Raw genomic sequence first — 27,215 nt, 5'->3', positions numbered from 1 at the left:
GTGCCCGTAGAGGGGGAAGATATATGTAAACTCCTGAGTGTGTCTGAAAAGCCACCAATTTATAAGAAAGCATAGGAAATGGAGAGTTATCAGAGGTCACAATCTGTGTATTTAGGTGAAGAAAATGACTGTCAGGTGTTATATAAAATGGAATTTTATTGCTTTGGAATTGAACAGGGTTATTGCTCAGCTCTAATAGGTATATAGTGTTTTTTCACTTTGAAGTCCAGAAGACACGTTTATTTATTGAAAAGAGTGAATGGAGCATGATGATGAATTCTTGCTCTCGCCAAGGTCACAGAAATCAGAGAGACCTTTCTGGCAGGGTGGTGGTCTGTAGCACAGGCCAGACTGACTTCACAGCCTACCTTGATGTTGCAGTGCAGGAGCAGCCTTGATACCATCTGGAGACGGAAGTGCCAGAGTGTCCTCCAAATCAGCTTTGAATGACATAGATAGTGTAGCTGGGGAGAAACCTGGCCTGCAGGCATGCTTTGGAACGCGCTTGCTCCTGAGCATGAATGGGCACTGGTTCTCTAGGCCGGACTGCTTTGATGTGCCCTACTTGCCATGGTACCAACATAGTACGGGCAATGTGAAGCATCTGAGATGGCACAAAGCTTTCCTAGAAAGTCTCGGATGTCACAGGTGGGATTTGTAGGCAGTCTGAATTCAAGGATAAAATATATTGGTTTTATGGAGCTGAGTCACAAGCACACCAGGCTTCGGTCTGTTCGCAGCACCTACCATTCTGAGCAAATATAGGCATGGCCTTAATTTACATATCTTACTCCAACTTAGTGTCATCTGCCTCTGAATATCAAATATTCTTGCTTTTTGCTGTTTAATTCAAGGGTGATTCAATAGTGCTAAGCTTCACCATGCCTGCTACAGTTGTTGCAAAGCACCCAAAGTCAAGTTAATTAGCCTTTACTAAGGTACACAAAGGTTTTGCAACTTACGCATGTTCTGAACATCTTTAAGTCTGAAAACCTTTGTGTCTGTTCTGGATTTTAAAACCACCTGTTAAGCTTTTGTGATGATGAAGTGATTTCTCTGCCATTCTTCCTATATTTTGTAAAGTTTCTATTTCTTGTAAAGATTTTTCATTCTAAAATTTTCTGTTTTCTTTAGGGAACAGCAATATTACAGTCTGGAGTCTTACCAGCTATACCAGGTAGGAGCCGTTTAGTTTTTTGCTTTGTTAAAGAATAATGCTTAAGTCCCAAATTGTGATAAGAGAAACAGATTTATGGAAGCAGAACTAAAGACTATATTGGGAGGTATCCTGTCTATGGGTAGTTTGTGCTGCTGCAGTTCATGCCTGACAATTATGAAATACATTGTGATCTGTAGTATCTTTGGTTGCAAAGATTAATATATTTGTTTTTCCCTTCCTTTTGTAATCTAAAGAGGTGTAAAGTTGTCAGTTTCCATATAAAGTTTTAGTGCTTTTTCTACTTAGTCGAAGAATGTCAAGAAAGTGTTCTTTTTAGGTTATATTAACACCAAGGGGAAACTTGATTTATATGTTCAGTGTGTATACCCAGTTTTCTATATAACACAAAAACACAGGAATGCTTCCTTATCAGAGGGAACATGGAGATGCTTCTCTCATGTCAGTGGAACTACTGACCGACCAACAAAATCAGTAAAGGAGGAAGCTGAGTATCTGGCCTGGAAAGATTATTTAGGCAAAGGTAACACGCTGACTATCTCTGCATTGTAAATCTGCCTATCAGTAGAATGTGTTGGCCATCTGGAGTTCTGTGTTTGATGTAGCCAAACTGGTCTGGCACCTTTTGTATCACCATTTTACTTCAAAGATAACATTTGGTAAGCCTTTGGTTTTGTGTACTGTCTCCATCTTGTTCCTTTGAGAGATCTGTGCAAAGAATTTTTTTAGCACCTTAGCACCTTTATATTCCTTAAACTGTTTTCCTGATAATTCAGTATACCCATTAAATTATCAGGTTGCCTGCTTCCAATAGACATAGAACAGCTTTTTGTGCTTGGCTTGCTTTATTACTTTTAAAAAACTCGGCAAATACGTCAAGTGTAGCTGATTCCTACTTGTGTGAACAAATCCAGTAAGATACCTAGGATCAGGAGATGTCTCTGGAGAAGGTCACAAGTAACTCTATTCCTTTGTCTGTCTTAGCAGGAGAAAATCCAGAAGCAGTTAGCAGATTTTGTTCCTAGTTATTCCACTTGAGTCAGTGGAATTACTTGATTTATAGACGTGCAAGTAGAAGCACAAATTGGATCATTAACTCTAATTTTATCTTTCCTTCTGGTACGCAGTTTTCTAGTCCTCTAATAAACCCAAGGAAACCAGAGCACTTATGATTAAATTGTGTGTAAATACAGGGGAACTTGGGTCTATAGCTGTGTGTGGTGGGCACAACATTATTTCTGCATTAATTTCAGTGGCAAATTAATTGTGGATGTAAACAATATGTGACAAAACTTAATCTCAGACTATTCATGAAGATGAAGGAGTTAGCTGTTTTGATAAAACCTATCATTAAGCAAATTGGAAATGTAGAAATACAGGACAGATTTTTAGATCAAAAGAAAGGGAAGATACAAGACTGAAGAAATTTGAGTGGGTGGGTTTTCATGTCTGGTACACTGGGGAAATATTGTTTAAGAAAAGAACTGAATACTTGGAATAAGTATAAATGCTTTAGGTAAATGCAGCAACTAAAGCCAGTGACTGAAGTTTTTAGCTATCTTTGTGGGGTTTCATCTCTCAAATGCTCTCATTCTATATCTGTAGAACTTTATTCTTCAGTAGGCTATTTTTCAGAATACAAAAGAAACCCATGTTTTCTCTGTCTTGTCACATTTTTATTATCCTCAGATATTTCATTTTGAAGTATTGTCTTTTACATATGTGAACATGGTGTTGCAAAGCTTTCAAAACAGTACTGTAGCTTTTGAATGTTTTGCTTCCACCATCTTTAATCCAAGCCATTAACTGAAGGCCCCTAGGTGCTGAGCAGTCATTGAAACAGTTCTGTTGGACTAAAGGAAGAGCATTAGAACCTTTCTATGTTTCTCCATTATGATTTTTTAAGCCATTGTTGAGGATAACATAAAGGCACACTAATTTGCATAAAGGCACACTAATTTGAGGTAACTACTTTCAAAACCTGTCTGGAGCATGTACCTGGCAAGATACATCTACTAACATGAATGATTGTACAATGACCCAAGACACAGTTATAATGTTTGCTAGTGTGCCAGTCCACTTAGTCATAAACATATTTCTTTTTTGTCATGGAAAGGATTGTACTGTATTTTCATTCAAATACACTTCTTCCAGTGCTACAGGTGTCCACACGTCCTGTACAATATTTTTGCTCTTGAATGCCTCAGTTCTGTAGCAAGAAATGGAGTTAAAGTGTCAGGATCAATTATTTAAATATTTTTCAGTTTATTGGTAGTGAATGTGGGGGATGATATTCTCTTTCTACTGTTAGTTATATATGCTGAGCAATAGACTCAGCAACTTCAGAGAAATGTGTCTAATTCTAATGGCAAGCTGAAAAGTGTTCATAAAAGTGGCAACAATTCTGAATTGTATTACTAGATGGAAAAAACAAAGTTGAGGTGAATAATTTAATCCTGGTTTAAATAATTTGGTTGTCTTTGTTATAAATAACTTCGTAAAGATTGATTAGAAAGAGAGACTGAATTAGATCACTTGCATTTGTAGGAGGAAAGTGTTCCCATTGTTATCATAGCTTTGTACTAGAGATCAAGGTAAGGGATTCTTCGGAGTTGTATGATGTGGGTGTGCCTGCTCTTAAGTATAATAGACTGCGTTTATGGTTATTATGGACCTTAAAATACCATGACAGGATAGAGGTTCAAAATGTAATTCAGATTTCCTGATTTCTGAGACTGCTGGATTCTGGAGGCACCTAGGTTTAGTACATTTGGGCTAAGAAGTTCTCATGGGACCATGAGAAACAGAGTTTCTGATGAATGCTTAAGGAATTTTATAGCACGATCCAGTGGATGCAATTTCAGAGATATGTATGTAGATCCTTTTCTCAGCAGCTGCTTAGGTGTTTTGAATTAAGGCATCGTGAATGAGATGCACATTCAGTGTTGAGAGGTGGAATCAAAAGACAGCACATTTCACAGAATGGTAAGCTGAAGAGCTTGTCATTACCTTGATTATCTTTCTGGTACTATAAATCAAAGTACTGTAGGAAAAGCAGGGCTGAAGGGGTTGTCTAGCTCAAGCCTCTGCCCTGAGGTTAGGATGTACTTCTGTGTGTATGCCTGACAGGTGTTTGTTTAGCATGTTCTGCAATGAGAATCCTTAATCCACCCTAAATCATCTGAAGTCCTTTGCTATTCTTCAATTTAGAATGTATTTCCTAACAGCTGTGGTGTTTCTCACTGTGATTTAGGCCTGTTACTTAAATCTTGTGCTCCTCTCTAGTTCATTGCGACAGCTTAAACAGGAACCTCCAGCCCTTAGTCATAACGTCTTCATGCTCTCCTCCAAAATATTTGGATTTTCCCAGTTGAGTAGAACTCAGTCACAGCTCTCCTGTTTTATCAATGATGTTTAAACCATAAGGTTATTTTGGGCGGTGGGGGGGGAAATGCCACTATTTGTGTCCTTGGTTGCCAACCCTTCCAAGTGAACCGAGCAGTCTGAATCCCAAGACTCCTATTTAGAGAAGCTAAAACGAGAGCTGGAATAGGTTTGCAGAAGTGCTTAGGGTCCCTCTGCAATCCCTGGAGAAGGCATTTCATGCAGGCTCTATGCACCATATTTCAGAAACTTTTGTCCCTTCCCATTAGCTACAGGGAAGCTGGTTGCCTAGGCATTCCCAGGAGCCAGACCCAACCTTGGGCATTTCAACACCCACATCAAACACCTGCAGTGGGAGGTCTGATCTCACTGTTGTTCTGTGCTCAGGCTCTGACATTACAAAAGTCAATAGCTGAATGGGAAAATAAGGTAACAAATATCCTCCCATGGAAGCAGCATACTTTAATACTGTTTTGTGACTCTTAAATTCTGTTTTATTTTTGTCAGTTCCATTTTTTCCATATTCCATAGGAGCAAATTCATCAGCATTGCAACAGCCACTCTTGCTATCTGACAGCCTCTTTCCTTGTAATACCAGACCTACACAATGCTTGACGGGAAATGTTCTGAGAGGATGAATTAAGGAATAAACATAAAACAATGCTGTGGATTGGAATTCAGCTGAAATGTCAGCTGAATTCTGATTATGAACTTTGTATCTCTATAAATTGTTCTTAGGTAGATAAGGAGTCAAGATAGGGAGATAAAAAGAAAGAATAAAATTAAGTATATAACAGGTGATGGGTGCTGAAAATGAACTCAGCTGTCTGACAGCTTAGCTTTTATGATGGAAAAATAGGCTTTCTTTCATGCATTTTTAAATTTTTTATTGCAAACCTATGCAGCCTGATACTTCTATTCCAAGCTTAGGAGTAAGCTTTCAAGGAATTAATTGAGAGCAGTGAGAAAGAAGAATCTGGGCCATACTGTGTTGGTTGTTGTTTCTTAGGTTGAAAATAATTTATAATTCACAAATTTTTTTTCAGGAAGTGTGTCGTCAGCTCTTCAGATGTAGGAGGACAAAGTATGCTATGATAGTTTTATTGAGCCAGTAAAAGATTGTGTGGTGAACAGTGTCCACCATAAATATGTCATACCTCATAGGGCTAAACACTGTAACGGAAGAGCATTATTATAATGAGAAACTGATTAATAAACCCCTGCCATAATATGACATGCTTTTTCTGGATTGTGCTTTATTTTATAAGTGCACTCAAAATAATTCCATAGGGGAAGAAAAAGAGGAGCTCAGAAAAAGTGGTTTAAGTAAGCTGATTAAAATATGTATTGCAATTAGAAGCTAAACCTTGGCCTTAGTGACTCTCTGAATTACTAGGGGCCTGACAGGAGGGCGGGGTGGAAAAAAAGTCACTGTAGTGAAACTATATGCTAGTGAGTGATCCAAATGGTGCTGCTTCATCCTCTGGGCTGAGTAGGTCCAACAGGTTCCTGTGCCCTGTTTTGGGGGTGACAGAAGGTGGTAATTCCCTGCCACAGTGACCCTCTAGTCCTGCCTTTTCTGTATTCCCGATTTGCTTCCCCATGCCTCCTCTGACAACTGAAATCTGGGGAAATTACGTATCCCAGCCTTCTAGAACACAAAGGTGAGGAACCTTATTTGCAAACATAGTGATTATTTCAGCTTTTTCTTTTTTCTATTAAGGAAACTCATTATGTGACATTCATTCTTGGCCAATGTAGATCCTGAGCTTCAGACACATCAAGATTTTTGGAGCAAATGTATGTAAAGCATCTTTGAAGGTAATTTTTTCAAAAAACAGACACTGAGTTTCCTCATACAGGAAAATGATAATTATTCTAGCTTAACACTTTTGCATTTTTAAGGATGGGAGGCTGGGCTGGAGTGGCCCTACAGCATGGGAAGATGAATAATAGCTAGAGGTAGTTAGATCCTCTGTGATTCTTTTGGACACAGTAAACAGGCATCTTTTTGGAGCAATATGTGAACAGCCTCTGTGCTTGAATGCATTTCTAATTTTGAGTGATTTTAATACTTCTGAAGTTGACTGGTAGAGAGAGGAGGCTTTTCCGAATACAGTGAAATCTTCAGAGCAAGTAAGCATTTTTAAGCATCCCCTTCAGCTTTTATGTATTGCAGATAATGCCATTTTTATAGCAGAAAACATATGAAATCACTTCGAAAATTGACGAGTAACAAACTTAGGAAAGATTTATAAGGCAATTATACAGCACCAGGAAGTCTTTTATTATATTTACATGAAAAAACCTCCTTGTTTACTTGCAGTATTTATTCTGTCAATCAGTAGCTCTAGGTTTTGGATGCTCTTTTAAGCCAGGTATCTGTTTTCAAAGGAGGAGATGGAAATGTGGCTTGACTGAGTGGATCAAAGTACTTCATAATAAACGTAGTTTTAATTCAATAAGAAACAAGAATTTATCATAGAGCATAGTGTTTTCCTCTGTCCTGACTCCTTGCCAGCAGATTTAACAGCCCAGACCTGGAGAGTTTGTGACCTACTCCATGAAGGCAAAGTAGAGGCTGGGCAGTAAGAAGTGATCACTTGGTAAATGCAGTGTAATATTGCATGTGTCTACTCCCTGGCCATGTAATGATAGGTGACAGGATTTGAAAATGTGAACTGTCTGAGCTCAGTTTATAGCATGTATTCCAGCTTCTCCCTCATTTGTTTTTTTTTTTTTTCATGGCTGTTATTTTTTTTTTTCATGGCTCTTCCTTGTACCACGTGTGCTGTAAACTGTGCTTCTTTTTGAAGAGTGGGCATAAAGAAATGACTATGAAGTTAGAAAAATGTTTCAAATAGTGGTTGTCTTCATTGAGCTACATCAGATATTTGAGTCTAATCATATGTAGGAATGCAAAATGTTCTGCAGCATATTTTCATTTTGTCACATTTTGAATATCTTCTTCCTCTTACACATTGAAGGAAGTAGAACAGAAATAACTCTCTTGATGAGTTACTCAGTTTTAACAAAGACTTGAGCGAGTCAGCCACACAGAACTGGATGGCAGGGGAAACTGAAAAAATTATTCTTAACAATCCCTTGTAAGACAAAAAGAGTGAGGGAAGGGAGTGTCTATCTCCTGCTGGATGCTTTATATGTTCAGAAATTTATCTTGCTAACTTGCTTTTTCCATTTCTGCAAGTGTTATCCTAGGATTCATAAATGAGAAACAAACCAGTTTATATGATAGCTGTAAAGAAGAAGGAAGAAAATATCTAGGTTGATCTCTGTTGACATGTGTTTATACGATGCAGTTCAAAGCTTAAAAAAAATTCCACGAGAGATTTGACTATCTAAATATTTGTTAGTTGCCAGATTTGAAAATGCAGAAAATGCAACAGGTCAAATCCTGAAGCATTAACGCAGTTCTTTTAAATGAGCTCCAAATGGGAAAACTTCAACTTGACCGTAAATGGATTGGAACATTTTTGTTTTAAATCTCCATTCCTGTCCTGTGTGCTTTTCAAAAATCCTAAAAATGTTGCTTAAAAATCCATGTTTCCTCTGGAATGATTTCTGCTAAATTATATCAAGTTTTTGAGGGAGGGGGAAAAAACAAGCGCCTCTCTAGTTTTGTGATGAAGCTGCAATTAGCATAAAGGTGTGGTCTTTCTTCAAAACAAGATAAGGCTTTCAGCTGCAAAAAGCGTATTCTGGTATTCTTAATAATGCAGAGACAGGATGCTCTGAGGTGAGAAAAAGGAAAATCAGTCACAGTGAAAATATAAGTAAATCAGCTAGTCCAGGGCTGTTGTATTTTTGCATTTATTTTTATCAGCAGTCTTGTTAAAAACAAAATTTCAGATAATGTTTTTAGAGGTTAAGTCCTCACCAGAGTATGTAAAAGTTCTATAATCTGATCTCATTTGTTAAAATGCAAAATCAGTTTTGCAGTATGGTATGCTTGAAATTTTTTTTTGTAGCCTTGGATTACCCTATATATGCTTTTGTGTACACAAAGACTACAAAACTAAAGGTTTTAGTTCAGTTGTGCACTTCTGAAATAGGTGTTTATTTTTTTTCTAATCCATTGTCCTCATTAGTTGAAATAATCTATGGTTTTTATTTAGATTTATTTTATAAAAGTGTAGGAATAATTTTATAAGCTTGGAAATTATTAGATTTAGAAAAAATGTATGAATGTATACTTTATACAGGGGAAAAAATAAGAAATTGCCATTTTCTTTAGGTTCCTAGGTCATGCAGATTTCTTAGGTATTTGAGACTGCTATTTATTTCATAGAATTTCTTCATGTTGTGTAACGATTACAGTAATTTTTGGATGCTATTTTAAAAATAAATTGCAGAGAAGTGTCTCATCTGCTCAGAGACTATTCATCAGTTTGGAAGAGAGTGTTAATTTTATACCTGATCCCCAATACCCAGGAGCACACGGCACAGCTGCCCTGTCACCAGCGGCAGGGTTACTCATAAACACAGCCTCCTACCTTATTTCTGTTAAGTACCATTTACTTGCACATGAAGTTCCCTTGAAATTATTCATGTGAGGAAGTAAATGCCACTTGATTAAGGTGCCCAGAGTGACAACAGTAGAGACAAGGCGTTCACGGCTGCATAGGGATAACGCTAACTGAACAGGTAGGTATAAGGCTGACTAGTTTGCTGGTTAAATAAAGAAGGCATACGTGTAGGTAGACAAATCACACTACATGCGTACCACTCTGTAGGTTTCCAAGTTGCTAGCTCTTGTTTTCTCAAATTTCGGTACCTGATATAGTATCTGGGACAGCTTCCTGCTGGTCTGAATAGGGCTGGGGAAAGGAGACTGTGCCATCTGGCATGCCCTTGGTAAAGCTTTCCTGGCTGCAGCACTTGGAAGGGTATTTCACGAGAGCCAGCTATGACCTGGATTCAAACCCCACGGAAGCTAGATCCTTCGCCTACCCTTCACCCTGCCCCATTTCACGCATGTCTAAAACTGGACAGTGGACTACTGAAGTGTGATACAGTCTTCCCATTAACTTTAATAGGCTTTGGATCCAGTCTGATGAGATTTTAATGAACATTTTAAACTTTGTGGTTGCCAAAGCTACGTTATGGATTGCAAAGGCAACTCCCCACTCAGTTTTCATTGCCATTTTACTTCTCAGTTCAAGGTGACTATCTCTGTGAGTAAGGTAGCACTCACCACAAAGAGGGAGGCCAGTATCCTGAAGTTTTATAGAAGGCATCCTTTCTTTCTAAAGAAAGAAAACAACAAAATTAGATTACAGTGCCACAATCTCAGGATAAAGAATTTAGCAAAAAAAAAGGAATACTCTTCTTAAATGAAGAACAATGACTTGTAATTCTTATTCAAATTTTTCTTGATGTTTCAGAATCATCTACTAAAAATGCTGATGCACAGCAGGTATCTAATAATAGCAACAGGTATTTAGATTTAATGTGAATATCTCTCTTTGAAAACAGGTGGTGCTTCTGTCATGGCAGCTTCTGGGTCTTTGAAAGTACACAGAGGGCACAGTCTCCAAGCTGGTAAGTATAAGTGGTTACAAGGTATATGTGCATGTAAATTTAAATTAATTTAAACTTAAATTATTTTAAACTTCAGAAAATGTCAAAGGTAATGTATGACTTGATTCCCTATTGTAAGACTTCTGTATTTCTTCGGGTTTTTTGCTTTGCAGGGTTTTTGTTAGAAAGGCATTGACAGATGGGATAAGTTTAGAAGAGGCAGTGACAGATGAGATAAGTGTCAGAGCATAGGCAGTAATCTTATTCACAGCAGTACAATACTGCCAGCACTTTAACAAAGGGCACCCACCAAACAAACCCCCACCTTGGGCCATAAGAAATCCTGTACCCTGGCAATGATATGGTGAACCACCCCCCCCACATCCCCCCACTTTAAAGATGCTTTTTCATGATAATAGAGAAAGAAACGACACCTGCAGATAAAATTGAGTGTTTGTCATTCAAAATTAATCCCAATATGTTCATTCTGTGGGCATAGGCGTTTAGCTTGCCCTGTTTGAACTGGGATGGAGTCTGAGATCATGAGAGAACCTGGGCATCTTTTTCAGCTTAGTGCTCTGGAAGCACCGGTGATGTTGTGCAACCTGGCTTCTTGCAGAGATGACGATTTGCACTTGGAAAGCAAAGTTTTCTTTGGAAGGGCTAGTTTAAGCATTTTTTACAGAGCTTTGTCAGAAATCAAGAAGTTATCCATCAAGCTGGAGGTGGAATTTTAACAAGCGTCTTCCAGATGATCCCAAGATCACCCACGCACTTCTCCCTGATTCATGCATTCAACACAGCTTTGCTCCCACATTGATGTACAGCAAAACACACTGTTGACTTCGGTGGCCTTCAGGGTGAATACTTGTAAAAATGTCCTAATGTTTATTTCCTTGGTGTTACACTCATTAGAAAATGCTGGCATCACCACTACAGAAAAGTCAACACTAAACATTGTTTATACTTTCTCAGATTATTCAGTATGATTATTCAGATTGGAAGGTTGCAAGTCAAAACCAGAAAATGATATACTTTGTTTTCATTGTGCAAATTGCTAAATCCAAAGCCATTGATGATGTTCCTGTATTCTAGGTCCTAAAGGTGGTTATGAGATGCTAACACTTCCTGCAGAACCTGGAACTCCTACTAGCCCTGAGGAACCTGGTGAGGAAAGATCTTTGGAGCCAGTTGCGTTAGAGAACACTACCATCTCCTGTTTCTTTTTCCATTTCCTTTTTTGTTGCGTTCTCTTCTAAATGTTTATTTTTGAGGTGGTGCCCTTTGAACACATCAGCTTTACTGGCATGCTCACACACACGTGCGTGCGCACACACACACACTTATCTCGGGGCTGTGCTTAGGGTGTTGGTTTTCTTTCTGCATTATTTACCACACATTTCTGAGAATGGCACCTATATAGGGTAGAAAATATGAATAACTAACACTTGCTGAAAGAAAGGCTAAACCACCAGTTTCAAGTATCATTTTCTTCTTCCCTCCCCAATTATACTATCCTTTCCTTTATTTTCCCCCTCATTTCCGTGTCACTGCATTTTCTGTTCTACTCTTCTCCTGTTATTTGCTTAACTATCTTTTTTTCTTCCTACCTTTTCCCCCTTTCTCTTCAAGCAATCACAATTTTTTCAGAATGTTGTAACATTTTTTCAGAATGTTGTGCATTTTGGTCTGTTTTTCTCCCAAATTCTCCCTCCATAATGATCTCAAATGCTGGTCTTCTGACCCCCCTTGTAAGCATCTTCTACCTCTGTTCACCCAGAACGGACTGCTGAAAGCACTGTCTTTGTCCAAGGCTCTCTGTGTGTGCCTTGTTTTCTTAGTAGGAGCTTTTCACTGTCTTGTGCGTTTCAAATAAACCTCTCCAAACAAATACAAGCCAGTTTTTAGTGCCTAATTAGGGTTGGGTTTTTTTATTTGAAGGAAAAATGAAAAGCCAGGTATTTCTATGTTTACAAAGAAAGCACAATTTCTGTTAAGACAGCACAGACTAAACAACAGAAGACTTTTCCTTTCCTTCCATTCCAGTTTGCCCAATTTGGTTCTTGGTTTGTTTTTTCCTTTGAGTCAAGATATAGCAAGAATATTTGATTGTTGCCAGGCGTTTCTTTGCTCTATGTGCTGCTTTTGCTTTTCTTGCACAAAGCCCCACCAATTAATATATGCGTGTTTTTTTAGTTCTCAGGAAAATCACCTGGCTTGTTGCATCAGGTATGACTTTCAACTTCCTGAAACCTTTCAACTATTTAGCCCTATAGGGAAGTTTTCATACTAGCTAGCTTTGAGGAGGCTTCACTTAAACTCCTGCTACATCAATTTAACAGTATATAGAAGGACTTTAAAAATTGTCATTTCCTTCATGACTATTCATGACTGTATCAGTCCTTAAGATTGTCATTTGCTTGCAACTTTAACTATTTGGGATGCAGGTTTTCAATGTTATGGTTCTGCTGAATCCCTTTTGGCACGTTCAGGCCAAAATCCTTTGAAAGACTTTAGACAGAATAATTGAGAATAATTTCTGAGAATTATGTTTGATGAAGGTATAGAAATCTCTTCTTTTTGATTATTTTTTTCCTTTTCATTTTGTTCCTAACACCTGGCTTTGGAACAACAACTTGGAGTCTGACGGTCAGAAAAATGTTTGGTTACTTCATGGATGTTCCTATGTTTTCTTTACAAAAATCTGTCAGAAACTTTCCAGGCTTTTAAAATTTTGGACTGCGTAGTGGACTCCTTTGATTTAAATAGATTAAGCCTGGAGAAATTCCATTATCCTGGAACCTGCTGTAACCTCTGACAACTCTTACTGTTGCCCGACTTTGTATGAGTTACCTCTGCTATTCATAATACAGTCCAAGAAGAAGAAAAATTCCCCTTAATAGTTATTCACAGCTGCTGTTGGTTGGATATAAGAAGTCATTCTCTCCTGTGCTGTAAAAGGCTTGATCACTTACTGCCTCTCCATTCACATCTCATCAGTGTCTGAATGGGCACAAAAGAAAAGCAGTGATTTGGACAAGAGTTTTATGTGGGGACAAGGAAGGACTTAATGGGAGAACTTCAGGGAAAGGGAGAACCTGAAAGTGATACCATTTTTTCTGCACTCCTCTGTCTCAAATTGACTTAAGGGTAAAAACTTCAACTGAACTGGACAGGCAGGTGATCACTAGCCTGCTGAGTAGGACAATGAAACTGTAACTCAAAGCCTTGCCTGAGCACAGAGAGAATACAGGTTTGTATTTGGGTGTCCTGTAGCCCAGGTTCTGGGAAGTCCCTTGGTATTCATGGACTGAAAAACTAGATGTAGGTGCCTGATATCAGGAAGGGGCTGAAGGCTGAAATGCCTGGTTGGCCCAGTGAAAGGAACCTTCTACCTTCTCTCTTAGTTTCACTTCTGATGATTAGAAAAATTGAAAGTAGGGCTAGAAGAGGTCTTGAGAATTCATCCAGTAGACAAAAAAGTTGTCTTTAAGTCAGAATCACTTTATAGAAAACTGTTTCCTAGTAGGTGTTAATCTATTTCTTTTTTAGAAATTTCTAGATGCAGAACTTCTTCAGCCTCTAGGGGGTTTTCTCTAGTGTTCTTGTGACCTTTACTATTAGAAAGGTTTTCCCACTATCTGATCTACTTTTTTCCTGCAATTGAAGTCTTTTATTACTTGGTCCGTCCCCACTTGGCATCATTCCCATCTTTCTCAACTCGGTACAGGGAAGCTGTAAACATCTCTTCAAGCTTGCCTTCCCCTCGCTTGAAACAGTTCTTCAGTCCCTGTTTTTGGGACATACTTTCTGAACTCCTAGTGATTTCGGTTGCTCTCTTGTGGATGATATAATAGTCCACATCTTCCTAGAACACGTTGCTTAACATAAGGCTTTACTAACCTGAGTTAGAGCTGAAAGGTAGTGTCTGGGGTGGTGTTGCATACATTGCTTCTGCTTGAAAATTTCTGCATAGTGTTTGCTTTCTGTCACAACACAGTGAGATCACTGGCTGTGGTCTGTGGTCTTCTGCACAGATCCTTACTTGATCAGTCTCTGAGGATCTTTTCTGTAGAAACCTTAGTCTTCTCATGTCCCATCTACAACTGAGCAATGTGCTGTTTGGCAAGCTGAGTTGTTGCTGCTGAACATTTGACTTCAGAATATTTGATGGGACAGTGTGTTTTTATGAAATGGATCATTGGTCATTGCAAATGGTGTCTATAATAACGTGTTACTTATTTTAGAAGGGGCAGTAGGTTATTCAGCTGATGTCCCTGCATCAGATCGACCCCACAGTGAGACAGCGACCTATGTTAATATTCCTGTCAGCCCTACTTCCAAAAAACAGCTTCATTACATGGAGTTGGAACTTCAAGAACCTAGCACAAGCATAAGAGGTAAGGAAGTCTACAATACTATTTCAATAGCAAAGGATGCAGTAATGCAGAATGTGTGGGGTATGGAGAATCTTAATTTCTCATCATCTACCCTTGGAATCTTTCTAACTGAGGAGTTGGACCTTGGTACATTTCTGAGGAAGTTCTTGTAATTGCCAACTCTTTCAGAAAAGATTTTTAAGTAATGAGGTTCTATAAGATGTTGCATCCTTCTGACAGGTGCATTGTATATGCACTCCATCTAAAATGAACATTTCTGTGTCTGTGGATTTTGACAGACAGTAATTTGCTTCGTGTTCTCAAGATTTTAGTCACACATATTAGGACTACACTTAATTTTTCTTGCTTGGCTTCAGAAACAGGGCTGTGGGTGTAGGTGTACAGGGCTTGCTCCTAAAGATACTGAGTCTGGAGCCACGCGGCAGATGCTTAAGAACAGAACACAGTATTCTTCTATCTGCTCTCCATGAGTATGTGTGAGAGTGCTACAGAGAGGAAGCCAGCCCAAGTCTTTGAATTTTTTAAAATATTGTATTCTTTTGTCTGGATCTGGGTATTTTACTTCTAATGCTTAACTAGGACAATTAGCACATAAACATGCATTATAGCTACCATGTATTGTCATTTAGAGATGCATTGCTCCTTACAGAAAGCCCCTAATCAGGATCTGGCATTTAGTTGTTCACATTTGGTATTAATGGGAGTTCCATATATAGTTTTCAGCTATTGCCATTTTAATTTTTACACATTTAATTTCAGCAAGTTTATTAACTTTGAAATGGTAGCATTTTTCCCATTGGTTTGGGTGGGTTTTTTTGGTTTTTTTTTTTGATGTTTATATGGCTGTAGTTAAGTAATTATAAGCTTCTCCCAGACTTTAATGTAGTTATCTTACAACACCCTGTTGAGATATAAAAATGATGTTTTATCTTCATTTTAAAGAGAGTGAACCAAGGCATTAAGAATGAAAAGCTGATTCCATAAACTGACATAAACTTTCCTAAATGTTAACTACCCTCCCAAGCTCAGCTTGTATAACTTCCTAGGTGCCTTTAATGACCATAAATATTTTATTTTTTCATACTGAAGTTTTCTGGAGTTGTATGTCTGCACCCATATAGAACTGTTCTGCTCCTGAACAGACTGAGCAGCTTTTATCTCCCTTATTGCCAGTTATTGGACTAAAGTGTCATTCTGTCAAAGGCTGAAGGTGGATGATCTGGTAAATGTTCACAGAGTGCCTAATCCAGACACGGAAGAATCCCTGCCAGCTGCCCTACCAATGGTGTTTTCTTTTCAAATACCAGGTGTTATTAATTTACTTACTATTAGCCTGCTGATGAAGCCACCCAGAAGTGGGAGAGCTGAGTTCAATTTTGTCTTCTACTGGGAGGAATAGGGGTGGAGATTCAAACCTGGGGCAGAAACACAAGTGGTTCATTTGCTTATTTGAAGAAAACCAGATAGCTAAAATATGTACATAAAAAGCTTTTGAGTTTTTTTTTTTTTAGTTGTGGTTGTCTTCTTACTGCCTTTATAGAGCTTGTTTTAAGACCAGACTAAGATCATCTAGGAAATCTGTGGAAGTGTCTCAATAGCTTAAGCCTGGGTCAGTTTTACCCAGGAGTATGGGAGTGATATAGTCTTTTACATGATTCCATTTGGTATTTCAGGGAGTGGATCATCCCGATATGCACAAATTGACATTGCAGCCACCGAGACAGCCCACAAAGTGGGAACGCAGCATGCTCAGTGCCGGGAGGAACGCTTGCAGGAGCTAGAGCAGAAGAAGAAAGGGGCTCAGCAATGACCTGTCTAGGAAAGAACTTTTTGCTCACTGTAAATTGGTACTAATTTATCTACCAAAAGATTCACATTTATTGTAAAAACTACACATATAAAAAGCTGCCATTGCTTAAGTATTTATACCAGATTCATTCCAATATCTTGATTCCTAATTGGAAAGCTGGTAGCATGAGGGCTGTGTGTGGTCTTTCTTTTTATTTTAATTTTGTTGTAAAGTCCTGATTTGTTTTCATATGCAATGACAGCTGGAAGTTACCTTTTTCTATAATTCTAAAATCCTGGAGAACCTGGAACCAATTCCAGTGTTTATTAAATGGTGGCATTTTCTTTAAAAATAAAGAACTTGAATGTGTGCAGATAAGGGAATGTGACTGTGTGCGTGGTAAGTGTACACATATGTTTGCATGTGTGCATATGTATGTATGTAAGCACACATTACTGATAAAATATATGTATATATCTGAGTGTATAAAATATGTAAAACCTCTAATATATTAATGGACTCTTACAAAAGCAAGAAAATTCAGTGCCTGATTTTTTGTGGGCACAGTTTTGTTAAATTTATATGCTTATTTATGGACATGCTTAAGTTTACCTATGGGTAATTCAGTTTTATACCTCACCAAGAGTTCCGTAGCGTTGGCTGAAGTTGCTCAGATTTAAAAGCTGCAGTGTCAGGGATGCATATGCGTATGCATACAGACAAGAGCACACACAGACAAGCTATTTAATTTAATTATGTCTATAAAGAAAAGTAATGTGAAGGGACATCTTGGGTGCTTCTGTTCTCAAAAACCGTGTGTCAAACCATAGGCTTTGATTTCATAGTTGCTGAGTACCTGTCATTCTTAGCAGTTTTCCTGGAGTTGAATATGTATCACTTTGAAAATCAGGTCTCAGGTTTCTCAGACAGAATATCTTAAAATCAAGGTACTCAAAAGAAACATTCACTTTTGAAAATTGAGTTCTTTATTTATATCTCCAAAACTATCCCTAATGTAAACTAGCATCAAAAGCAGATCATCCACCTTGAATCTAAAACTTTCATTGAATAATTCCCTGCTGTCCCTAAATAGCATAAAACCAGTTCTGTGTAAGAGGATGAAGTCTTCAGAGATGCTACAGAATTGAGGCACAACAGGATGGTATGTTGTAATATAGGTTTATCCACAAGTCTTTTGACATCTTGCTTTTGTACAGTGAGGCTGTGATTCAAAACTTGACTTAGTTTCTTGTTGTAATGTGTTGCCTGTGTAATTCTCGTGTTCTATGTATGTGTCCTGATGCAAAATGTTATTTAAATAAAATGTTATGGCAGTGACACTAGACTAACAAGGCAGTGTACTTACGAAGAAAACAAAATTTTGGCCTGCGATAAAGTATCGGCTTTGGCTTCCAGAGGTTATCAGGAGTGATATCTTGGGTATTATGATTTTTTGACTGTGTTCTCTTAAGATACAATATCACAGCCCAATTCTGTTTTTCAGATATGCATTATAATTTATATTGGTGCGTGGAAGTTTTGTGCCAGTGAGGGTTTCACTAAGTGACTTAGAAGGAGAGGTGGGTGTTTGTTTTTGAGGCAGAATTTAACCTATAAATTTATTTGAATGTAGCCTCAATAGTAATGGAAAATATTAGAAATCTCTCAAATAAATAAAAATGTGTTTGAGAGCTGACAATTGCCATTGTCATCTGTCCTGTGCTAAGATGTACTTTTCTGTTTATCGGCCTAGCATACTTCTGAAGGGAAGAGAAATATTTCTTATGAGAATCCCAGTTTAAAAGATTTTTCTCATTTGACAAATGGACAGTGGCGATCTCCTTTGTAAGTGCATATTCAGTACAGCTGGAATGGCCTGGACTTACAACTCCCTGGGACCAGGTTTATCTAACTGAACTGCTACTCAATTAAGGATCCTCCACTGGAGGACTTGCAGGGTTAAATCTCTTGCTATGTACCTACTTATATTTTATATTTAAAATGAGCATAGCTTGCCTGATGCACTGAAATGCAGTGTTTTCCATCATGATATATAACAAAGCTGCAATATTTCTGTCATAATTATCCTATAAGGCTTTCCACAAATGAAGTATTTTACTTTTTTTACTTCACTTGAATAAGACAAATGGAACAGATGACTTTCACTTAGTTTTTAAATTCACTTCATATTCTCATGCACTAAATTATGTTTAGGATGCTAAAGCAGGAGGCCAAACCTTACTGTTGCATCTGTTAAAAACTGGTCGGTTGTTGTTTTCGTAGTACCTTGCAGGCCTCCCTGTCAAGTGACAGGCTTCACATTTCTGTTGAAGAAACGCAAGTTTTCTCATCTGAAGAACAGGAGCTCACAGAAATGGAAAACCTTTTTCCTAAATAAATAAAATAATGTGCCTTCAACTTCCAGTAGTGAACTGGAGAAAATGGAAGTCAAGCCATAATCCTATGAGCAGGCCTGTGCCTGCCACGTAGCTTCCATGGATTAACTCTAGTACCACTGTTAATGCACAAATAGTTAGGGTTTATTCACACACCTTGCATAAAACTTGTGCATATGAGATCTAAAATACAGTTTGTGATTGCTATAGGATGATTCCAGACTCAGAGCTCCTCGCAAAAAACCCCAAAGATCTCCCACACTCTTGGAGATAAATGTGACTCGTAACTTCTGCTGGTAAAAATGAAGGCTTTGCTCATTTTTAATTTAGCATTCTACCCGAGTCAGATCTCCTCCTGCCCTTGCCAGCGCTATGAGGAATTAATTACCAGAAGAACAAGACAAAGTGATGTGGCTGATACTTCTGTAAGATGTTCTTGAAGAACTTTAACATGGCAGAAGTGCTCTCAGCGATGAGAAAACATACTGTCAGCAAGAGCAGTGTTTGGGCATAGCTGTTAGCGTGCTGTGTACGTACCTCTTTCTTTCTGATAGTCCTACTCAGTAGCTTACTGCCAAATGTAACTGCTACTTCAGTGGGTTTTATGGCCTTGTTCATAAGCTGTTATGGAACATTTTTATATGCAAGTATTTGGGTGATGGAATTTCTTCAAGTTAACCTGTGCCGTGGGATGGAGGGCTGGAGTTTGGAGGCATTTAATTGCCCAACAATGCAAATAGTTGTCTGGGTTTTAATAGTGCTCTGGCACCTAATTGAGGAAAATGCCACTAGGTGTCTTTAGGCATCTAAATCTAAAATCTGCCCCAAGAGTTGTTTTTAGCAAATAGCTTGGAAAAATTCCTCATTTTCCTCTCTGCTGTAAACAAACCAGTTTTTAATTGCTTCAGCTTGGAAAACCATACTCGAATTTGAATTATGAGTGATTACATTTTTTTATGAGATGCTGAAACATGCAGCCTTGGGTAAGCACCTTTTCTAGTGTGTCTGGGATAACACACACGTGATTGCTAAAATGACCACAGGAAGAAGTCACAGAATTTTATGGGTTATGAGCTGCTCATTTCTGTTAAAATTATGCATTTTTCCAGAAAAAAATATTTTTATGTCACGTTTTATCTGGGAAGATGCTCAGCTCTCATCTGGCCAGTCATACAAACATTATTTTGCAATCTAGGTTGAAAGGAAATGTTCATTTAACATCAAACAGCAATAAGTTCTTATTCTTATCAAACAAAACAGAGTAAGGATGGAAGAATTAGAAGTTATGAAATGGATATTGGTAAGTAGCTCTGTAAACATGTCTCTTTTCAGCATAGGTGAGTAGAATTAAGAAAAAAGTGCCAAGTTTTGTTTTTTTGGTTTTTTGGTTTTTTTTCAATTTGGATGGGTTCTGATGAGTTCAGTTTTATGCTTTCCCTGAAAGAAGGCAGGCTTCAGGGTAGCCTGACTCTGAGGCTTAGGACGGTGATGATCAGGTGGTTACAGATTAAAACCAGGTCTCCTGTGGACTTTTCTTTGGCAGGCTGGAATGTGACAGGAAAATACATGCAATTCACATCTGATGCAATAAATAGCTTTATAAGGTAGTAGGCAGGTCTAGGAAAATGCAGCTGCCAAGTAAACTTTGAGTTCAGTAAAAACTTTAGGGTACATGGAAGTTAACTTTAAAACTTCCTTGCTTTCAAACATTTGTCTGCATCAAAGCATCTAGAAATAATTCAGATTTATTATCCCACTGTGTACACAGAGGCGTATGTAACATCACCGTTCTACTGAAATAATAAGCGTCAACTTATTTCAGGAATGTGCAGTGGGGGGGTGGGATCAGAAAGCAGATTTAGCATGACAGTATCTTGTCTCTACAGTGCATTTTACTGTTGTGAAATCCCTAAAAAAAAGAAATAAAAAATAAAAAAAAAAGCCCTAGCATCTGCTATTGTGTAAGTTAAATTTTACTCATCTGTGGGCTGAGCTGGCAATTTATGGATAGTTCACGTACAGAAAATAGAGCAGATTGCATGCTCAGAAGGGAATCTGGCCTTTGGGTACCAAAGTTTTATTATGTAATGAATTGCTCAGATTCATCACACGTCGGTGTCTCTGCTACAGTTGGAAGATGTACCCTGTGGCCCACCTTTGGCTGCTGTAACACTCTTTGTCCTTTTACTGCCAACAGTTAGCAGCAGTACTGGACATAGACTGGGAAGCATGGGAAAAATTCATGTTGGGAGTTTGACAGAGAAGTAGGTAGGTGTCAGCAGAGAGCTGGAAAGCAACAGCTGTCCTTTGCCAGCTATTGTACTGACAGAAGAAGGGCAGTGGCAGGGTGACGGAAGAGTATTTGAGTCTGTAAAATGTAGCGTTTGGGTCAGTGCTGGAGACTGCCAGCTGGGTTGTTGCTTCTTGTACAAAGTGTGGTTGTAGCAAGGAAGCGGAGTTTCCTGGAACAGGCTGAGGTTGCTCTTGTACCCTCAGTCAAACAGAAGGTGGGCTGGCACCATCTCTACCAGGAATGGAGTGGAAACTGTGGGACGGTTAAAGCCGATGCCCACTCTGAAGAGCCAGACTGTCATGCTGTACGTGCGACAGAGTGTGTCTCATTGTCCTTGCGTCAAGTCATGCAAATAGTTCAAGTTTATACAGTATATGTGGTCTAGACCTTGGAGGGGATTATCCGCTGTGCCTGTTTTTTCTCCTCTGGGGAAAGTACATGAAAGCTGAGTATGTACGTTGGGTGAGGGATGGTGGGAGCTGGGCCCTGCTATGACAGAGAGAGCACCCTGACTTGACGTGAAGGGGCACCTAACTCTGTGTTCAGCTATACCAGTGTTGTTTACGATAGCTGGGGGATTTGCTAGAGATGGGTCAGGTCTATTGAAAGCCCAGGAACTGGTCTTAGATGAATTTTTGCCATCTCTGTGCTTTTTATGGTGCATGCATGAAACTAGTGACCATAAGTGATAGCTGTGAGAATGCGTTTCCTTCAGTGACTGGACTTGAAGTCCCAGGTGGGCTGCTGTTGAGATTTGCTGACACTAGATGCTCCTTGCAGCGTGTGTAGCTCTGGCCAAGCCTTCCTTCACACTGACAACATTAAACATGTTTAGACCTTCTCGTTGCTGTCCATCTGGCTGGGTGTCCTGGTTTCGGCTGGGATAGCGTTAATTTTCTTCCTAGTAGCTGGCATAGTGCACTGTTGTTGTGGTTTAGCCCCAGCCAGCAACTAAGCACCACGCAGCCGCTCGCTCACTCCCCCTACCCCGATGGGATGGGGGAGAGAATCGGAGGAGTAAGAGTGAGAAACACTCCTGGGTTGAGATAAGAACAGTTTAATAATTGAAATAAAATAAAGTAAAATAATAACAATATAATAATAATAATAATATACAAAGGAAGTGATGCACAATGCAATTGCTCACCACCCGCCGACCGATACCCAGACAGTTCCCGAGCAGCGATCGCTGCTCCCTGGCCAACCCCCCCCCCCCCCCCAGTTTATATACTGAGCATGACGCCATATGGTATGGAATAGCCCTTTGGCCAGTTTGGGTCAGCTGTCCTGGCTGTGCCCCCTCCCAGTTTCTTGTGCACCTGGCAGAGCATGGGAAGCTGAAAAGTCCTTGACTAGCATAAGCAGTACTCAGCAACAACTAAAAACATCAGTGTGTTATCAACATTCTTCTCCTACTAAATCCAAACCACAGCACTATGCCAGCTACTAGGAAGAAAATTAACGCTATCCCAGCCGAAACCAGGACAACTGTCAAGGTGCGAGTTACAGCCTGCAGCTGGCCACATCTTCGGTTCGGACTGTGACGGGAGCCCTGTCTCTCTGTGTATCAGCAAGGTGCTTGCCCTGAGCAGCGCAGGAAGAGCCAGAAGGAACCGGATAAAACAAATCCTAGTGGCCAAGCAGCAAGGTCATCGGCATGAAAACGCCAAACTACCTACCCCTGCTCTCAGTCTCCACTGTGTCACTAGAACGGTGTAAATGGTCAAAGCTGAACAGGATGAGCTGCTCTGTGCCTTGGTTTGAAGGAGCTAAAGAGAATTCATGTTTATTCTCACTTATGCTTGTGGCTAAATATGCTCACTCCTGTTTCTTCTGTAATCCTAGCTACGCACTGCAGCAGTACTTTGATTTGGACTTCTGATTGCCCTATTTGGGTACATTGGCTGTTTTTTTTCTTTGAAAAATTCTAGCATTGCTGTTTATACAGATGGCAATAAAATGAGAAGGAAAACTATTCCTAAGAATATCTCTGGAAAATCATGTTCTTATCCTGAATTAATAACTACCCATGAATGAAATCTTTGTTTTGCAGTCCTGCAAAGCTCATTTCTCTGTAGGGGAACGAGGGTCAGCTTGCACAAGACCTGAAACAATTGATCAGTGGTAACACCAGAACTTAGCTTAGCAACACCAGAAAAGTGAGGCTAACGCAAACCTTATCTAAGGCGTATGCATCCTGGATCAATCATCGTTATTAGCTGCTTGGAGAAGAGCTTGGAGAAGGGTAACTCAGGTGTTCCAGGCTGCATTTACCTGTATGGAAGGTGTTCAGACTGTTGGAATGTGTTGTCTAAGAATCTGTGTCAGTTCAGTACAGATTAGGAAAAAGGTATAACCTGAGAACTTCCTTACAAAAACTGGGAGAAAATGACGTTTCCCACTGCCAGCAGTCTGCTGTTGAACTGAAATAAGCAGTAACCCCTGAGCTCTTCCCATGGAAGTTTCCTCTTTCAGAGATGTCACTTTTTGCACATAATTATTCTCACTCCCCTTTTGTTTTCTTGAACTTCACAATGGAGCAAATACTGGATCATCGACGGCCCCAGGAACTGGTATGAAGACTCTTTACACTGTGACTGGGCATATTTGGAATTGTAAACAGGAGGCCCAGAACCTGGATCTGAATTGAAGTTGAGAATGGACTCTTTCCCCATTGAAGGACTGTTTAGTTAATGGTTCTCGTTCAGATGTCGTCTTGAATTAGGAACTGAGATTTGAATTTTGAGGTTAGACTCCCAGATCTGATGCCAAGCATTGCAAATTATTGGGTTTCATAAGCAGGTTTCAAGTTCTCAGAGTGTTCCTTATAATAATGTAGCTCCCTTCTCCCTTTAAAGTAAGTTGCCTGGAAAATTATAACTGCAGAACACTAAATAGCATTTTATTTTAGTACGAGGCTTATTTCAAAGTGATTCAATGCTCACTTGCCCTATAATAATCACCATGTTTAAGTTACAGTAGACCAATTCTTGACAGGCAACCTGTGAGACTGAAAATGGTTACTTTTATTAAAATGGATGTGTGCAGTTTTCCGATAAGTTAACACATCAGTGAAGGAACAAAATATCTACATGCAATATTAATGTATCCACTGTTTTTACGTTCACATGTCAAGCATTAACATCTGTGTACTGTTTTCTTTTTGATTTAGGAGAGTGCTCTTCTGTTGAGTGGTGGGATAATATACACAAAGATTTGGATATGTAAGTGCATTAAGGGCTATTGATAAAAGCATTTGGGTTGCGATCATTGCTGTACCTAATATGGCTCAACTTGAAATGTTTACTGTGGGTGAGAGTTTATAAATTTATTTTGGCTCAAGTGGACAGATTTTATGAACGCTTCCATTTTATGACTGTAGATACTACTAAAAGAAATCCATACAGTCTTTTTTTTCTGTAGATTAACAACCTGCTTCCCAACAGGTGCTATGTGAATGGCCTGAAATACATGTTAACTGTGTGTTGTATTTGGAAATGTTGATTCTGGTATTTAGAAGCTGTTTGTTAGGTAACATAGTGTTTATGGAAAATGCAGTCTTCATCTTTCATAGCGCTCTGTTCTCTGTTACAAGGGTAGGTCTGTCTGTACTGAAAGCAACGGTCTATTTTATTTATTGGCTTATATTTCATGACTTTTTTCATTTATTTCTTCCAATTAAATACTATGGAGAGAAAAATTATATTTTAAAATTATTTTAGAACTGCCTGCGTACTACTTACTGGTAGGTTTTTGTATGTGAAATGGCACCTTTTTAAACAGACCTGAAACCCAAATACCTCTCTGAAGCAGTGGCAATGACGACAGGGAAGGGCTGTGGGTGATGAGCGTGTTGTGAAGCGAGCATGTGAACTCCATGCTACCTCCGCCTGTGCTAGTCCTGAGCCGAACACTGTACCTGGGCTTTCGACACGTGATCCTGGGCTAGGGCCTGCAGAGGAGCTCCCAGCAGCCCGGCTCCCAGTGCCATGCTCTGGTTTCTAGGCACTGTGGCACGCTGGGTCCTGGCTGGGGACCTGCATTCTTGCACGGAGTGTAACTAACTGCACCAATTCACCTGAACTCACGTATTGAATAAATGGTAGAAGTGAAAATACGGTGAGTTGGGGCCCCTGCCAGCTCCCTTTAGGGCCAGCGGGGTGAGAAGCCTGCTTCAGCAGAGCTGCAGCCCCTGTGTGCTGGGATCTGGGCAGCGTCCGCGCCAGCGTGCTTCATGTTCGGGAGCTGGGAGCTGGGAGCTGCCTTCTGCTCCCATCAGGGCGTGAGGCCCTTCTACGTGCTCAGCCAGGATCAGCTCTTGAGGCAGCCACGTCCAGGAAGCTAAGCTGGTTCCTCTGGCTCTTGCTCTGGTGCCTTCTGTGCAAAAACCGCATTACCCTGGCCAGAGGGAGCCCCACAGCGGGAGCCTGGCCCGCAGCAAGCAGCAGGAGAGCCCTTCCGAGGAAATCAGCGGGCACCTCAGCGTACAAAATGTAAATGAGCCCTTCTTGAGGAATTTAAATACTCTGGTGATTGCCCGATCTAGTAGGCATCAGGATCCCTTGGGAGGGGAGAGGGGAAATCGTTACAGCGATACATCTGCCCTAGTAGCTGCTCCTTATTTGTCTTGGTAGAATGATGCGATCTGAGCTACTCTACCAGCATGCAGGACATACTGTTTATTTTAAGAAAGACTTGGTTATTTTTGTTGTATTTAATGCCTTTATTTCCCTCCCATTTCCACCCCAACCTGTTTAATAAATAAAAGCTGTCCTATGTGAAATCCCTGACGCGTTTCATTAAATTGATGTTCTTTCTCAGGGCAGAATTTGACAGACCGTATAAAACATAAAACATTCTGATCTCCTCCCCGCCCCGCAAGAAATGCAGTTCTTTCCTCCTTCTGCTCCCACTTTTTTATTTCAAACTGTTTCTCAGCGTGCTTTGAAAAACTTGGTAATTTGAATGATTACAAAAGGATCAGATAAAATACCAGTTAAGGCAGAGGAGAAGGCTCAACCACGGTTTAGAAGCTATTAGTTCTTTCCTAGTCAGATGCCTCTTCCATGCAGTCTCACCTTTGAACGCCGTTATTCACCTTTCACTAGGTAGAGGACTGTAGGCATAGTTCGTTTATACTTTTTTCCTTGGCTTTGAATTTTTGTTGCTATTTACAGAAACACAGGAGTGGTGACTCAAGCTAGTTTTTAATCTTTAATGGCTCAAAGACTATACACTCATTATTTTGGCCATATGAATTGTCTTTGGAGGCTTAAAAACTACAATAATTAACTGACTTGTACATATATTGATGTGTGTGAGGTGCAGACTATAGAAAACAGGCTGAAATCAGACTTTACAACTCATTAGCTTGTGCACTGTCCACAGATCTCAAAGAGCAGGGAAAGCCCCAAAGAGCCTTGACAGGAATGGAGACTATTCCTAGTGTCTTCCCTGTGCTGCTGCAGACTCTAACTCAGCTACAGACTATTTCGGGGGTAAGCTGGATTCAGGGGCAGCAACCGCTGCTGTTTAATATTTCTTCTCCTCTAGTTTGTCTGAACAGTCTTTGGGCCCAATGACTCATTAACAGCTCTGTTAAATAACTACAGTGAGGTGACTGTGCTGACCCTAGTCTCCACCCTGTGCCACCGATGACCTGACTTGTTCCTAATTTGAAATGACTGACATGTAAATATTGTGTCAGCCTCTTGTACTCTGAAGCGCTTTGCCAAGTATTCTCTCTGCTGCAGCCTACCCGGCCTTTGAGCCCGATGGCTGTCATGGCACGGCGGGTAAAGCCATGGTGCAGCCACCACTGCACGGGACAGCCACCACCTCCGTTCACAGCCTGCGCCGAAGCAGCGCTGCACTGGGAGACAACCGTTACCACTGCTGAGCTCACCCTGGTGATGTGTTCTGTGAATCCAGCCCCCCCCGTGCTATTCCAGAATTCTTCAGACATTCTTCTAGAAGCATATTCTATGTCAGCTTTCTGAAACCCAGCTTTCTGCTCTGCCCTCTTGTGCGGAGCATACAGCTACTCTGCCCGCCTTTATTGTAGGCTGAGATATTCCCGTTGCTTTCCCTTGTGCAACAGATTTCCCCCAGCAGCAGTATCTGAACACGCTCAGTAAAAGCTTTTCCATTGTTGTACAACCCAGCTACGATTGCTGAACAGGAACCGCTCAGATTTCAGTGCTTTGCTTAGTTCCTGTCCTCTGCTGATGTACTT

General features: G+C 39.8%; 1 protein-coding gene across 1 annotated transcript in view; it reads left to right on the top strand.

The window, feature by feature from the left end:
* Positions 1-16,312, top strand: part of DOK7 (docking protein 7) — a 66,918-nt gene extending 50,606 nt beyond the window's left edge. Inside the window, exons 8-12 of the mRNA XM_075709382.1 lie at positions 1,135-1,177; positions 10,058-10,123; positions 11,198-11,269; positions 14,350-14,502; positions 16,176-16,312. Of these exons, the coding sequence (XP_075565497.1) occupies positions 1,135-1,177; positions 10,058-10,123; positions 11,198-11,269; positions 14,350-14,502; positions 16,176-16,312 (471 nt within the window). The remainder of the gene's footprint in view (positions 1-1,134; positions 1,178-10,057; positions 10,124-11,197; positions 11,270-14,349; positions 14,503-16,175) is intronic.
* Positions 16,313-27,215: the final 10,903 nt, after the last annotated feature.

This window comes from Pelecanus crispus, chromosome 4 (assembly GCF_030463565.1).
Source record: "Pelecanus crispus isolate bPelCri1 chromosome 4, bPelCri1.pri, whole genome shotgun sequence".
Lineage (NCBI taxonomy): Eukaryota > Metazoa > Chordata > Aves > Pelecaniformes > Pelecanidae > Pelecanus > Pelecanus crispus.
Note: the sequence above shows the minus strand (reverse complement) of the source record. Positions and strands in the feature narration are given on the sequence as shown.